We start from the raw sequence: 14,061 nt of genomic DNA, 5'->3' as shown, positions 1-14,061 counted from the left end.
TGATCTGTCAAGGTCAATTTTATTTATTTTGTATAATCTCTGTTAACATTGCCAATCTAGTTAAGTCTCAAAAATACCCTGAAGAATCCAATGTGCGAAACGTGTTGGGGTACAAGACATATTCATGCTAAAGTACTGTATACCTAATAATACCCAGCTAATTACCATTTCTGCGTGTTTGATAAAAAAAAAACAAAAAAAAAACAACAGGCTAATAATATGAATTACCTCCAGGTTGATTCATTGTCTTTATTGAGTAATTGACTAAAAAGTATAGAATTGAGGAAATCTGATGCTGGTTTCAGGTCTGTGGTTCAGAAATATTGAAGTTGAATATAGAAGGCCCAGCACTGGCAGTCACTGTTATCCATGACAGATGGACTTTACACACAGACTCATATTTTTCATTTACACCATATATCATTGATATCTTCTGCTTCTTTCACGAAATATGAAGCGTGAATTTGGCTTCTGATACTTAATATACCATTTATATCTGAACAGGTGAAACCAGACCAAAGCTTCAAAGATAATCTGAGGGAAGACAGAGCTGTCAAGTGTTGCCCACAGTAACCAGATAATCTCCAACAAAAGACTGGTCGATGGTAAAAGGATCGATTATTGGTATGTACAACACTGTCTTACCCTTCTTTAGATAATAAATTGGCTCAATGTACAAAAAACAGGAAAGAGAATATTAAAAACATACCAGACACGTATTTACTAAAATAAGCTTATTTACTTAGAAATGATACATTGGACATAGTCTGTGTACAGAACAAAGCAATTTATGGTAAACTTAATATAAGGCACCTTTGAAATCAGATGCTGTACAAAATACATTTAGTGTTACACTTTGAGAGGTTATTCTACATTTATGGCATTTATATATATTTATATATCATAATAGTATAGCCGCTGCTTTAGGTTATCATTCTCTTAACTATTTACACTTACTATATTACCTACAATGGTATCTTACTGTATACATTATGATACACGTCAGGTCAGACATTGGTACATTAGGACAGAATACATACTCAGAGATGTTCCCTTTGATCCCTGTAGGTAAGGACGTAAGGAAACCAAACAAAACTTACAGAAGAGTTGCATAAAGGGTTAATGGTCTACTAGTATTGGGGACATTTGTGGAGGATTTCCATGTTTATTATCAACAAATGACATGAAATATGTAACACAATAATACACAAGACATGCGAGAACTAAAAAAACGCTTGAAGGCTCTTGTAGGTTTTTCTCTGGGTGCAATGTTGCATTAAACATTCTCCTAACAAATAAAAAAAAAAAAAGTAAATTCAGATTTGTGGGGCCCACATATGTGCTGCCAGAACACGTGTGGTACCATGCACAATGCTAAGCAACCCATTCACCTGAATAAACTGCCTGTGCGCCATAATGTGCGATAACCACAAAAGGTGGTTTGTGGAAGTGTCGTTGGGAATATAATAATGAGTGCGGTATATTAGCAGTGACGTGTACTCGCAGCACATATGTAAATAGTAAGGCAAGTTTGTGTTTGGACGGAGGAGAAAGTCTTTATAGATCAGCAAATCAATTGAAACATTTGGCATATCCAACTTGTCTATAAGCGTCCAAGACAAATATAAAAACTTGGGTTTTATTTTATGAGGTTTGATGATTTTTTACATGGCCTGAACTGCCTATTACAGAATGGCAAAAGACAACAATTCCTGCCCCAACAATCCAAATTCTATTTATTTCTTGTACCACAGCCTGGGGGGGGGTTAGGGGGAGAGTCAGAAACAAGATCTCCCCAACAGAATCCTACATCCGTACATGAGCATCATGCCGCTTATGTGGATGTCATATTACTATATAATTTATTAGAGGTGTGATAAAATTCTGTCACAATATAAACTCCCCGATTATTAGTCATCAATATTAACCATCTACATCACCTCCAGAGCAGCTGGATTAGTTACAGGATAGCAGCCATCAGAGATCTGACACTGCAGCCCTGTGCACGAATGACAAGCAGCCTAATACGTGAATAAAAGAAATGGAGACGTAGCTTATGTGGACTGTAACAGTATTCGATTTATGGAATTATTTTGTAAAGATAACCTGTACTTGAAGATGCCCCTCACTGCCCGAATAGTATTTCCTGTATAATGCAATTCCAATCTGTAAACAAATGTATTTTGTAAAAGCTAAAAACTTTAATACTTGGCCTTTTTAGGTTGCGTCTACACCACAGGTTTTAATGGAATTTGTGATGTGAGGGTTACAGTAACCTATAATCTGCGAGGAGCGTACAAGGACTGAGAACAAAGTAAAGACAAAGCAAAAATTTTACAAATAAACCAGCTCCAGTAACGACCCCGGACAGAACTCGACCATCTCAGGTAAGAATTACCTTTTCTCTTTAGAATTGGTCACCTGGGGCTGTGTGAACCTTTGCCCACCATGCACACATCTTATACAGTGACTGCACAGGAAAAGCAGTGTGCCCGTTTTCTTATGTAATGGTCAAGCTATCAGACATCTTTACCTACAGGCCCTTCCAGAAATATACTTGGTGGTCATGCTATGAAGAAAGGCAGGTGGCAAAGTATCTTACCACAGAGAATAATTTGCTTAATATAAATAACTAGCCCACCTCAGCCACAGCATGGAAACTTCTGACCTGCCTTTTTTTTTAAGCCACTTCCTGTCTATATGGATGCAATTCAGTGTTGGCACATTGTTGCCCCGCTCCAGTGGTCAATGTGACAACAGTGGACCATTACTGTCGGCACCAACACTCTCACATGTGAACACAAGGCCAGCCATCACCACCCAATAAAAAATGCCCAAACAGGGAACTGCATGGCAGGACCACTAAGTACTTATGAAATATACTTACTTACAACAGAATTATAATGCTAAAGTAGATTTTAGTGACTGCAATCATTTTAATGTCACGGTGTTAAGCTTTGGGTCTAGCACACAGTTACTTCTACACAATTTTTGCCTTCATACTTGTATGTCAAACCAGACTTTCACTCCTTAAGTCATATTTACACCCAAAACCTAAAACGCTACACACTGCATTGTGCCAGTCATCAGATGATGTGGATTGTTCTCTTTATTTTCAGCTAGTAAACTATAGCACCGCATACACAGGGCCATTCAATTCAATGGAGATGGGAGGGGGGAGGATGAGTGAGCAGTCATTACTGATTGGTCCCTGTGCCAGATTGAGGGAGAATGGCAGGGGACTGCTGTACACATCAGATGTGTGTAAGATGGTTGTAGGCTGAGTCTACACAGACTGTTCCCCTAGCGTTTAACCCAAGGCTTTTAAAGCACTTTGAAATCCCCATGCATTCCAATGGGTTAATCTACACCAGGAGGTTTTCCTGAGGCACGTTTATGACATTTATCTTAAACGTTACTTGCAACGTTAAAAAGATTAAACTGCTAGGTTAACACTTCAATTCATTTCAATCTGAAGTTTTCCCGTGGTTTGAAGCACTTATTATTATGCAAATTGGTTAAAAACAGGGGAAACCGCAGCATAGGCGTTTTCAAGCATTTTAAAGGCAAGCTTTAAAAAGATAAAAGTGCAAAAAACTGCAATAGGAACGTTAACATGTGTTTTTTTTAAAAAAAGTCCATGTAGACCCAGCCTTAAGCTTCCAGTTCAGCCCACAACACTTCCTGAAAGTAAAAACAATTTAGTCACCACATCTAGGGACTGCAATATATTATAATTTTATTATGCTTTATCGCTCCTGTTCTGTAAGTCGTCATTCTAGTGTACTGGCTAAACACGTTCCCTCTTACTGTGACTACCAATGAGAAGCGTTCACCTCCCTGCACAGAAAAGTTTTAATTACAGAAACCCTAAAACAATCTAATCTGTCTCTCAGCTCTGGGCAAATCACCTTTTAAAAAAAACAAAACAAGAAATAATGTCCCTAACAGAAACCCAACAATCAAAATTCATACAGTGGGCCCCAAGCTCACCATACAAATGAATACCATTTAATAAAAAAAAACTGGCCTGGATTCCTTCAGGGTTCATTCAGATCTGTGCACAGCAGTAATATACAGCAAAACACATGGAACCAGCTGTTAATTTTACACAGTATGTGAGCATTGTGGTGCTCTGTATGGGGACAGATCAGCATATTGAGGAGCACTGCCAGCACATCCAAAATGAATTTAACGTCTTAAAGCAGTGTGCAGAAATGAATGAAAACACATAGTGTGTAAGTGACCCTTAACATAAGAACATGAAGTTTTCATCCGGGTGGTGCCCCTGTATTGTGACCACCCAAAAACAGCCGTGTGGTTACTGACGTTCCCAGTGGTGCACCCAGCTGAAAGAGCCCTGAGGAAAACTGCTTCAAAAAAACATTCCAAGCCAGCTATTCATTATTTACCGAAACATCTTGATCAGGAATTAATTTTACTTTAGTATGAGAACTGTACATATCAGGCTGGTACTTATAACAAATAATGTCCATTTTGTAAAAAAAAAATATCCCGGTGATTTTTTTTTCTCTTTGATGAAGAAAAGGTTCCTCCGAATTGATTTGGCATTTTATTGGGTACACAAAAAAAAAATGGAAGGAAAAAAAAAGTTTAAAGTGTGGCAAAAAATGATACGTGGCACAGAAAGATTCTCAGCTTCCATAAAAACATTAAAAAGGTAATAAAATAACACATCTCTGCTGCAAAAATAAACAAAAAGGGAAAAAAAAATACATGGGTTTAAACACGAATGCTGCTTTCACGGAAAGCAAAATAATGTTAACATGCGATTTATTACCCATTAAACGGGAGTTTGTGATAAAAGTCTTGATAAAATATAAAAAGAAAAAGATTGTTTTTTTTTGTACACAGAAGCTCCCAATGAAGAGACGATCCACTCTGCACCATATACACACAGTACTGAACAAGGTCAGTATATAGCAGCCTGCAGAGTGCCCACTCCCTCTATTCAGAGTCTTAGTTCTCAAGCCAACATCCCCATTGTCAAATCTTTACATCTTGAGCCTCAACCATCTTTGCAAGCGTCTTTTTGATTCGAAGGGCTGTTAGACGGGATGCGGGATTCTGAGCCCAACACTCAGCCATCAGTTTCAAGATTGCTCTCAAGCACTGAACATGGAAATAACAAAAAAAAGTGTTAAAATGATTTCAAAGGATATGAAGAAAATGTACACAGAATGCCCCACCTTAGAGGTGTCATGATGATGAACAACAATCTGCTAGGAATATATATATTTAGTTTAACCAGTCATCAGAATTCTAAGTAAATTAACAGCAGCAGCTCCTATCCTGTGTTTTATTAACACAATATATACAGATCAAAGAACATAAAGATAAATCTCCAAAACGATAGGACACAGAAAGCAGACATAGAACCCTTAACATTTAGTTTCTCTGTTGACATTTACCAGCACTATTCCCATTTACTTGTTTTTATATTCATAGTAGGTTAGGTTGAACCTACTATTTATAATGTATTGTAATGTGTAAAAAAACAGAAAAGCAATAAACGTGTCTAAATCGAAAAATATTTGGTCTACATTTAACTTACCAGTCCTCACATGGACCTGAACCCATAAATGGTCTCCATAACAAGACATATGTCCAATATTAGGATTATTTTACTGATAATGGTACATGGCAGTCTAATAAAAGTATTTCAGGATGACAATGTTCATTTACTGCACTCTATGGAGGAATATATGCTGTCACCCAAGGCTAATTTTATGTTGGACTACTCATTAACAATGGCTGTGATTTTTATTAGGATTACCAGGGATTTTCTTTTATTGCATATAATGTACTAAGTCTGAAAAATTGGCGTGTGACATGGAGCTGTAATTTTTTCCTTGCTGAACTTCCACAAGTATGAAGGTCAGGCGTCTTCATACAAACATCATTTTTTCCAAGATGGCTCCGATTACAAAACAATGGCTAACACATCAAAAAGTACATCAACAACTTGTTTCGGTCTGTTACAAGGCACAACCAATATAGGTTGTGCCCTGAAACCAACAAGCTGCTTGTAGGACACCTGTCAGGAGGGAAATATGGAGGCAGCTACTGATAACCGCTCCTAATGAGAAGGTCATTCCCCTGAATGCCAGGCTCATGCTTTGATTTTGGTGCTTTATGTGACACTGACACAGCCAGGCAACCAGCACAATCGGGTGATCATTATTGCCAACTCTTCTAATGAAAGACATAAGTTAAATGCACTGCAAAAATACAATAGAATGTGATTGCCTTACCACCAGTGATGCAGCGGCGGGTCATTTCCCAAATGATTAAGCTGAAGCTATAAATGTCCGCCATTATGTAAGCTTGGAAGTGGTTCTTGTTCAGACTTTCATCCAAAACTTCAGGCGCCATGTAGCGTTTGGTGCCTACACGTGTATTCAACGGAATGTCCACTTCATGGGTGTCACTAGAAGGAAAAAAGACATTGTAGTTTATATAGAACCCAGTGCAATAACAATTTAACAACCAGAGTATAAAGAGTGGTTGCTATAGGTGGATAGAAAAGAAAAAAAACCTGAGAACTAGGGGTTGTGTAAGAATTCAGTACCACATCTCCCACAATCCTCACTATCATTATGGGTTAAAGTTCATATACTGACTTACATATAGATTGTTGGGGTATATTTAGTATTACTTATCAACCAACTTACCTGTTGAATTTGACTGCCAGTCCCAGGTCAGCAATGCAGCACGTCCAGTTTTCCTTGATGAGAATGTTTTTGCTTTTCAGATCCCTGTGTGCGATTGCCGGTTTTCCTTGCGTACCATAGATCTCCGTGTGCAGGTGACACAAGCCACAGGCAGCAGAATAAGCCAGCTTGAGGAGGGATCTTGTATCCAAAGTGGCACACTTGAGAAAATCATACAAAGATCCATTCTCATGATATTCTGTAATCAGATACATTTGTGTCCAGGACCCAGTTCCCTTAATATCAGCAGCTATGAAACCTGTGGAGACAGAATGCAGAAAATTCTTAGCATAAAGTAAAAACTACGTAGTTGTAACAGAACAGTAAATTGCTCCTTGACGAACTAAGGAAAAGAAACACTACATAGAACGTCAAAATAACTTATGAAAAGTTATCACAAGGTTGTTGAAAAACGGGAGCAGAGTAAAAAATGAACAGTAATATATTTAGAGGACTGGAGGATCTTGACGAGAATTGGGTAGACCGTAGAGTCCTGACAAAATGTGGTGCATCCTGCTTGTTGTATAAATTCAGTGGAAGGCGTACAAACTAGAAAATAGATTTACCTTCTCTCTGCAGCCTCAACACCAATGCAATGAACTCTCTAGGAACGCCACACAGCTCAGCTTTGTCACACCAGTGTTGCTGCCCAATTACAAACCACTAGAAATTCCTAAACAAACACAAATATTTGCCAAGGACTTACCAAGAATATTCTCATGGCGCATTAACACAGTCTGGTAAATTTCAGTCTCCCGGAACCAACTTGCTTCTTCGGCTGTGAAAAAGACCTTGACGGCTACCTTTTCACCTCTCCATTTTCCCATCCAAACCTCTCCGTATCTTCCCTTACCAATCTGTCTCACCATCTGGATCTGTTTAGCAATGGTTCTCTGGACCTAAAAGTCAACAGACAGTAAAGGATACTTAGTTTCTTACTAATCGCAATTAAATATAATAAAGTTTACTTTGCAATAACTTACCAAAAGCGGAAGCCCTGACCCGCTGCCAGAACTTTGTGAAAGGTCAATGAGAGCTTTCAGTGATTCTCCAGCTGGTATGAAGGCTTCATCTTGTCCCAGATCTCTGTTATAGCGAAGTCTCTGAGATGCCAGTTTATTCCTGCAACAGAAACAAAATGTAACCAATGATTGTTTAAACACTTAATCAGTAATATTGCTTGTTGTAAATTAGTCTTATAAATATAGAACTTGGTCACCTGAACCAGATCAAAAAATCCAAGGTCCTTAGCTCGATGTTTGTTCCAGGTCAGTGATTTACTAAAAGGAATTGGCATTACAGGTGGACAACCGGATTTTTTTTATGGAGGCAAAAGAAACGGATGCCCCATGGTGTTCTTATGACAGACCTCCTTAAAACATATTGCACACAGATATACAATAGGAAGTATGAGAAATCTTAACAAATTTCCATGTTTAAAATAATAAACACAAGAGAAAAGGAAGTTTGATCTGCATGGTGAGTACACAGATGGCAGAATAGTTATTCTATTTGGCTAGAAACAGACCAGGTCCGGCTTTCCCAAGGTCCAGTTGTATAAATACAAAAAAGCACAAACCGTATACTCTGCAGTGTTGCATTTCTTTTGTTTTTTGCAGACACAAACATTCCTTTCTAAAATTCTTACGCGTTTTCACTTTCATTGTTATTGTTTTAAATCATAAATGTTTGCAGATCAGCTACAACAGGGGATCTCTCAGTGGCTGCTTCTTTACAACATGGCGGTTTGTCGTCACTGGGTGCTGACCCTGGGCCTAGCATATGCCAGACAAATATACATATGCCATACAAATATACATAAAAGTGGGTATAAATACATGCCAAATACAGCATTATTTACATCATACTGATGTTATTTTACATTGAAAATAGTTTATAATTCCAATAAAGCTCATGCTGGGAAAGTTGTGCCAATAATAACTGTTTATGGGGCATTCCTCTTCAACAGGACACAAAGATCTTAGTTTATGCAGTATTAAAAGATAGGTATGAGCAGTTCTTACTTGTAGATACAAGTGATGAAGATGAAGACCACCATGATAAATAGGCAGACAACAATAGATATGATAAGAGCGATGAGGTGTGCACGTCTGTCAAAAAAACCCCCTGCAAAGACAAAAACAAATCCATATTATAGAGATTATACAAGTGAACTAACTACACAAAATGAGGCATTTTTGGGCATAAAGCAAGCCAATGTCAGAGAGAGAAAAAAAAAACAAAGTGCACATATATACAATGAATAAAAACTTTACCAGAACAGATATGGAGTACAAATATTGTTAGTTTATCTGTCTGATCCACACTATTATTCTAGCTGGCTCTGAAGAAAGTGCATGTCTGTGCAATATTTTTTGAGTATCATATCAGTTTGCTTCGTTTGCCGTTTGAGGGGTCTGTTCATAAAGCAGTGGATCTAAGATTCCATGAAACATTCCCTGGTCTATGTGTTTTAATGGCAGTAATTGATTATCCACCAGGGAATGTTTCAGAGGTTTTAGAAACAGAACCCCCTTATTTTATAAAAAGTGTAGACATGCATTAAGCAGCTTCCAATAAATGACTGAACCTAAATCTGCCTAAACAAATGAACACATGAGAAAATGTTGTGGTATAAAGATTTGGGGGTTTTACCATTCCTCTCATCCGGAGGTAATGTTGGTTGCAAATCCCTATTACAGAAGTCAGTACGGCAACACTCAATTGTCCTCCGATTCTGTGCCTTGGGAGAATCCTGTGCGTGAAAGAAAAGTTTTCTTTTATTGTTTCCGATTGGTAAACAAAAAGGGAAGCACAAACTCATTTATATCACAGCAGCTTTAAAATTTTTATTAATTAAAATTACAAAACCATCACATTTTTCCTTAGTTAAAGTCAAAGCAGTAACTTCATTTAGTGCATATGAGATATTTGGCCTCTGTCAGACACCTAATTTTCAGCCCAATGTTAGAAGGTAGTTAAAGACAACATTCAGAGCCAGTATAGCTACCCGTGTGTCATTGTTCAGTTTTACACATGGAAACTGGTGTACATTTATTGGAGGGAACCTGGGTGATGTTACCGACATCTACAACCTGCAATGCACTACAGTTCTCTTCACTGACAAGTCTCAATACATACACTGCAAGGCAATATACAGCCAACTATGAAAAGGGAAGCATTTTAATCTTTTACACACAAGTACTGTGTTTTCAAATGAGCACCTCGGTCTATAGTGACAGTGACATTTCATTTAAAGTCCAAGCTACTCCAAATTACTAAGCTGATCTCATCTACATCCCAGTGGGATTCTCCCTTTCCATATTCTTAAATATAAAAAAGTAAGTCTATATGTTTTTTTTTGTTTTTTTTGGTGTTTTAAAGGCAAACGATAATGTCTGACATGTAATATATTTTTGCTACTATATATGTGTGCAAAAAAAGTTTTACAAATAAATAATACAGTACAAATGAATTCCAAAGCACCAAACATGGAGAGCAGAAACCAATGTACTGAATGATGGTGCACAGCCCTGCAATAAGAGATTGTCACTAATCTAATCATGTGAACATCCCACCTTAATCTATAAATCATGGTAAACAGAGATGGAAGATGAAATGAGTAAAAGAAGGGGTCCAGGTAAAATATGAGATTATATAACAGAGTTGTAGCTGTACATCAGTGAGTGATCACAGAGCCTTACCCCTCTCTGCTGTTAAGCAGTCCAGCAGCAAGGTCTATAGGGGTGCTGGGGATGTTTCTGTGTGAGAAGGCTCCTGTAACATGGGGAGTGGGAGGCAGAGAGGGCAGTCTGAGGTGGGCAGTGCTGGTAAGTAGTTCTTTTTTCTTGTGAAGCACGTCATTCTCCTATGAGAACTCTCAGAACTCTCTGTGCCCCCCTCCCTGCACCCTCTCTCTCCCTGCGCAATCTCTATGCCATCTCTCCCTGCGCCATCTCTCTCTCTCTCTCCCTGCGCCATCTTGTTGGGTCAGTCATATTGCACCTTAGCTAGAATTTCTTTTGATGTATATTCTTACAAATTGAAGGCATATACTCGTTTCTTTCCCTGTATCCAGTATCTTGATTTCCAGTGGTTGTTAAAATTCTAACTTTCAGGGGATCTAAATTTACTGTACTGCTGTACACTGCATTGTAATATAAATAAGAGGTTATCGGGGGTTGTTCAAACTTTCATGACCACCAGCCACTGCTCACCTTACACCAATGCTTCATGTGCCAAACGAAATAATTTTTATTAATTGTTATCGGGGGTTGTTCAAACTTTCATGACCACCAGCCACTGCTCACCTTACACCAATGCTTCATGTGCCAAACGAAATAATTTTTATTAATTACTTTATCCCTGGTTATTTATTGGTGATGAAATGAATGTCATTTATCACCCACAAAAGAGAAACATCAACTTCTACACAATTTATTTTTTTTTTTTTACCTTGCATTGAAAGTCCGAGCCTTCAAGTTTCATACAGCCAGATGTTAACGAAATTTCTCCTTGATCATCTTCCTCAATTATTGCAAACCAATGTCCATTTGTGCTGCAATAGATTAGATATTTTATTGGCAACGTAAATGTGTCACCATGAAAAAACAATGAGACCACCCCAGTGTATCACTGCAGATCCTTAGAATGATCAATCCTGACATATTAGTATCTTTAAGTATAGGAACATAACATGTGAAAAATGTGTAAAATTGCTAGCCTAAAGTATGGAGCAGTGATGAATATTCTGGTCATGTCATTACATTATGGGCATTCCCATGTGCTGCCCTGCAGAATACATTTTGACCACTAGGTGTCAGCATATGCCTTAATTGTAAGACATCATACATGACACCCTCATTTTTACCAGAAATTTTTACCAGAAATGAGCCCTTCCTTTAATAAATGGATTAACTAGAAGCAATACAGGATAGAATATCAAATATCTATATATGATATCTGCACAGTTACCCATCTGGCAGCAAATTCATTTGATGATTTAGAAACAATTGGTGTGACACAAAGTGACATTCAAAAAGGTTTGTCTATGTCACCTTGCAGAACCCAGCATTGTCCAATCACCCGCTGGGTGTAGCAGGAGAAGCCCGGATGAAGCGGAGCATTGACTTTAATTAGCAATGGTTTAAGTAAATATGAGCTGCCCCAGAACACAAAAAAAAAACATTAAACTGTATGGAAAAGGTCAGCATGTGACTAGTGAAGGCTGAATACCAGGCTATGGTAGAACAGTAATTCATGCAGTTGTTCCCCTCTTGTTTTGTTTAGGGGAATAGAAAAAAGAAAAAAAAATTTTTTTCACTACTGCAGAGAGACAAAATTCTGTAAATTTCTGTAGTTTTGCATGGGAAAGCATTAGAACTTCTCTAACTTTTTTAATATTACTTTTTTCAGCTCAATATGCTGTTGGAAAATCTCCCCACTCCTTGTCTACTAAAACCCTGCTGGCTCCTGTGCAGCTTGAAGGGGGGAGGGGCGGTTTGCATGACTTGCAGAAGAAATCTTTTGCTAAACACATGTGAGGGGGGGTGAGCTCTTCTTACACCTCTTAACTCCTTAATGACCAAGACAAACTCTGCAGTTGTTTCTTTTTGCATATCAAAAAACAGCTTGCTCCAGAAGTTAATGAATGTCTAGGCTCCATAAAGATTTTTTTGCTTTGTTTGTGATTAACTCACAGTGAGGATTTTATACAGTAACTGTCACCACGCTGCCTAATAATGATGTTTAGACAAAAATCTGTCCTAACTGCATTTAATAAAATAATGTACCTGTTTTGACTTACATACAAATTCAACTTAAGATCAAACCTACAGTCCCCATCTTGTATGTAACCCTTCATTCCCCACCTGTATTGCTTTAACCAATGAAGTTGAAAGCAGTAAGTACATGCATCTCTCTATCCACAATCAGCCTCCAGAGGGCGACACCAATCACTGCCTCTGTGCGCTCACACCCTAAACATGGCATTAGTTACCAGTAAGTGTATTGATGCCACTTGTACAGATTACAGATGGCAGGGGGGTTCTCATATTTCTTTACTGATGCCCAATGGATTTATTTCTTTCCTCAATTAGGTACTCACTGCATTCCAGCTATTCTGACTCGACTTGTTCCACCAATGGCATCCACCAACAGCCCAAATATTACCTGAGCCTCATCAATCCCCACCTGGTATTATGACAACTGGAGCTTGTGATCTGCAAGGTACATATTCTCAGCTGAGCCTATGAAGGTCTTTCTGCTATGTAAACATGCGTGCATCTTCGCCCAATCATACTTTTTTACCAATGAAGTTTGTGGAAAGCATTACAAATGTAAAGATGGAAAGTGATCAGGTCACACAATAAACAACCGATTTACTAAGAGGCCTTCTAGGGAAATTCATTCTGGAAATGGGAAGTTCTCTCAGCCTTCATTTTAGTGACTTTTGCGGTTTATTATTGGAAATAATCATTTCACACAGTGAATACATATTACACAAACAATAGGTCCATACACTTACATGCACGTGTTATTTGTGGCATCTTCTGGGCAGTAACCATAACAGTAACAGTTTAGGAAGGGCAGTGTGTCTTCTGGTGCCAATGTCACCCCATTTTCTAGTTTCTTAAGTTCAGAATTTGACTTTGTTCCAGGTTTATGTGGGAAAATGTCCAAATTTTGACCTAAAAAAAAACACCCAAAATCTGACTCTGGTGTGGGCAGCGTTACCGGCCATGTACTCCGGGGAGATGAAAACTTTAATCATTCTTTAATCCCAGCTTTTCAATATGTAGATGATAAATCTTTGTTTTGTCGTGTGAATGCGGCTTCACAAGGTGGAGACTTCTCTACAGACTATTTGTAACAGGCTTTTTTTTTTTTTTTTTAGAAACCACAACTCATGAAAGCAAGGTTCCTGCTGCTACAAACTCTGGAGTCTGATAGATATTTTATCCAATGCCAAGCAGCACATATGGGAGATGCAATTATTAAGCAAAGGATTTTAGATATCCATGTAAATTACCAGCTCGATGTAAATAATCTGAGGGAATAAGTATGGACATGCGGAGGGGATAGGGAAAGGCACAGCTCTGGGTATTAAAGGTGCAGGGGAGGCTTTTTATAAAAAGTGATTAAATAGTAATTTAGAGTAAAACTAGAATGGTTTTTAGTCTGCAGATCACAGCTGGATAAGGAAAACACCAATAACTCCAAGTATGTACTCTTAGAAAGCTGACATTCCCTGAAACATTCCCTGGTGGAAAATGAATTACTGCAAATAAAACAAAATTGCTGGGAAGATAAGCTATCAGAGAATGTT

General features: G+C 38.1%; 1 protein-coding gene across 1 annotated transcript; it reads right to left on the bottom strand.

Annotated features, from left to right (window-relative positions):
• Positions 1 to 5,846: 5,846 nt before the first annotated feature.
• On the bottom strand, positions 5,847 to 13,804 carry BMPR1A (bone morphogenetic protein receptor type 1A). Its single transcript, XM_072423174.1, has 9 exons — positions 13,765 to 13,804; positions 13,261 to 13,423; positions 11,190 to 11,292; positions 9,390 to 9,489; positions 8,759 to 8,861; positions 7,718 to 7,856; positions 7,441 to 7,633; positions 6,696 to 6,993; positions 5,847 to 6,451 (listed from the first exon to the last, which is right to left on the bottom strand). Exons 1-9 carry the CDS (start codon positions 13,802 to 13,804, stop codon positions 6,217 to 6,219), a joined length of 1,374 nt encoding a protein of 457 aa, XP_072279275.1. The 3' UTR covers positions 5,847 to 6,216.
• Between the last annotated feature and the right edge of the window lie 257 nt (positions 13,805 to 14,061).

Source organism: Pyxicephalus adspersus, chromosome 10, assembly GCF_032062135.1.
Source record: "Pyxicephalus adspersus chromosome 10, UCB_Pads_2.0, whole genome shotgun sequence".
Lineage (NCBI taxonomy): Eukaryota > Metazoa > Chordata > Amphibia > Anura > Pyxicephalidae > Pyxicephalus > Pyxicephalus adspersus.
The sequence above is the reverse complement of the archived record's forward strand: the minus strand, read 5'-3'. Positions and strand labels throughout refer to the sequence as shown.

What these genes read in the sequence shown, in the direction of transcription:
- BMPR1A (XM_072423174.1), bottom strand. Translation starts at nt 13,804, where the DNA reads ATGTCCATACTTATTCCCTCAGATTATTTACATCGAGCTG. An exon ending in GCTCGGACTTTCAATGCAAG is followed by an intron (nt 9,490 to 11,189) that starts GTAAAAAAAAAA and finishes TTTCACGCACAG; the next exon opens with GATTCTCCCAAGGCACAGAA. An exon ending in CTGGCAGTCAAATTCAACAG is followed by an intron (nt 6,452 to 6,695) that starts GTAAGTTGGTTG and finishes TTTTCCTTCTAG; the next exon opens with TGACACCCATGAAGTGGACA.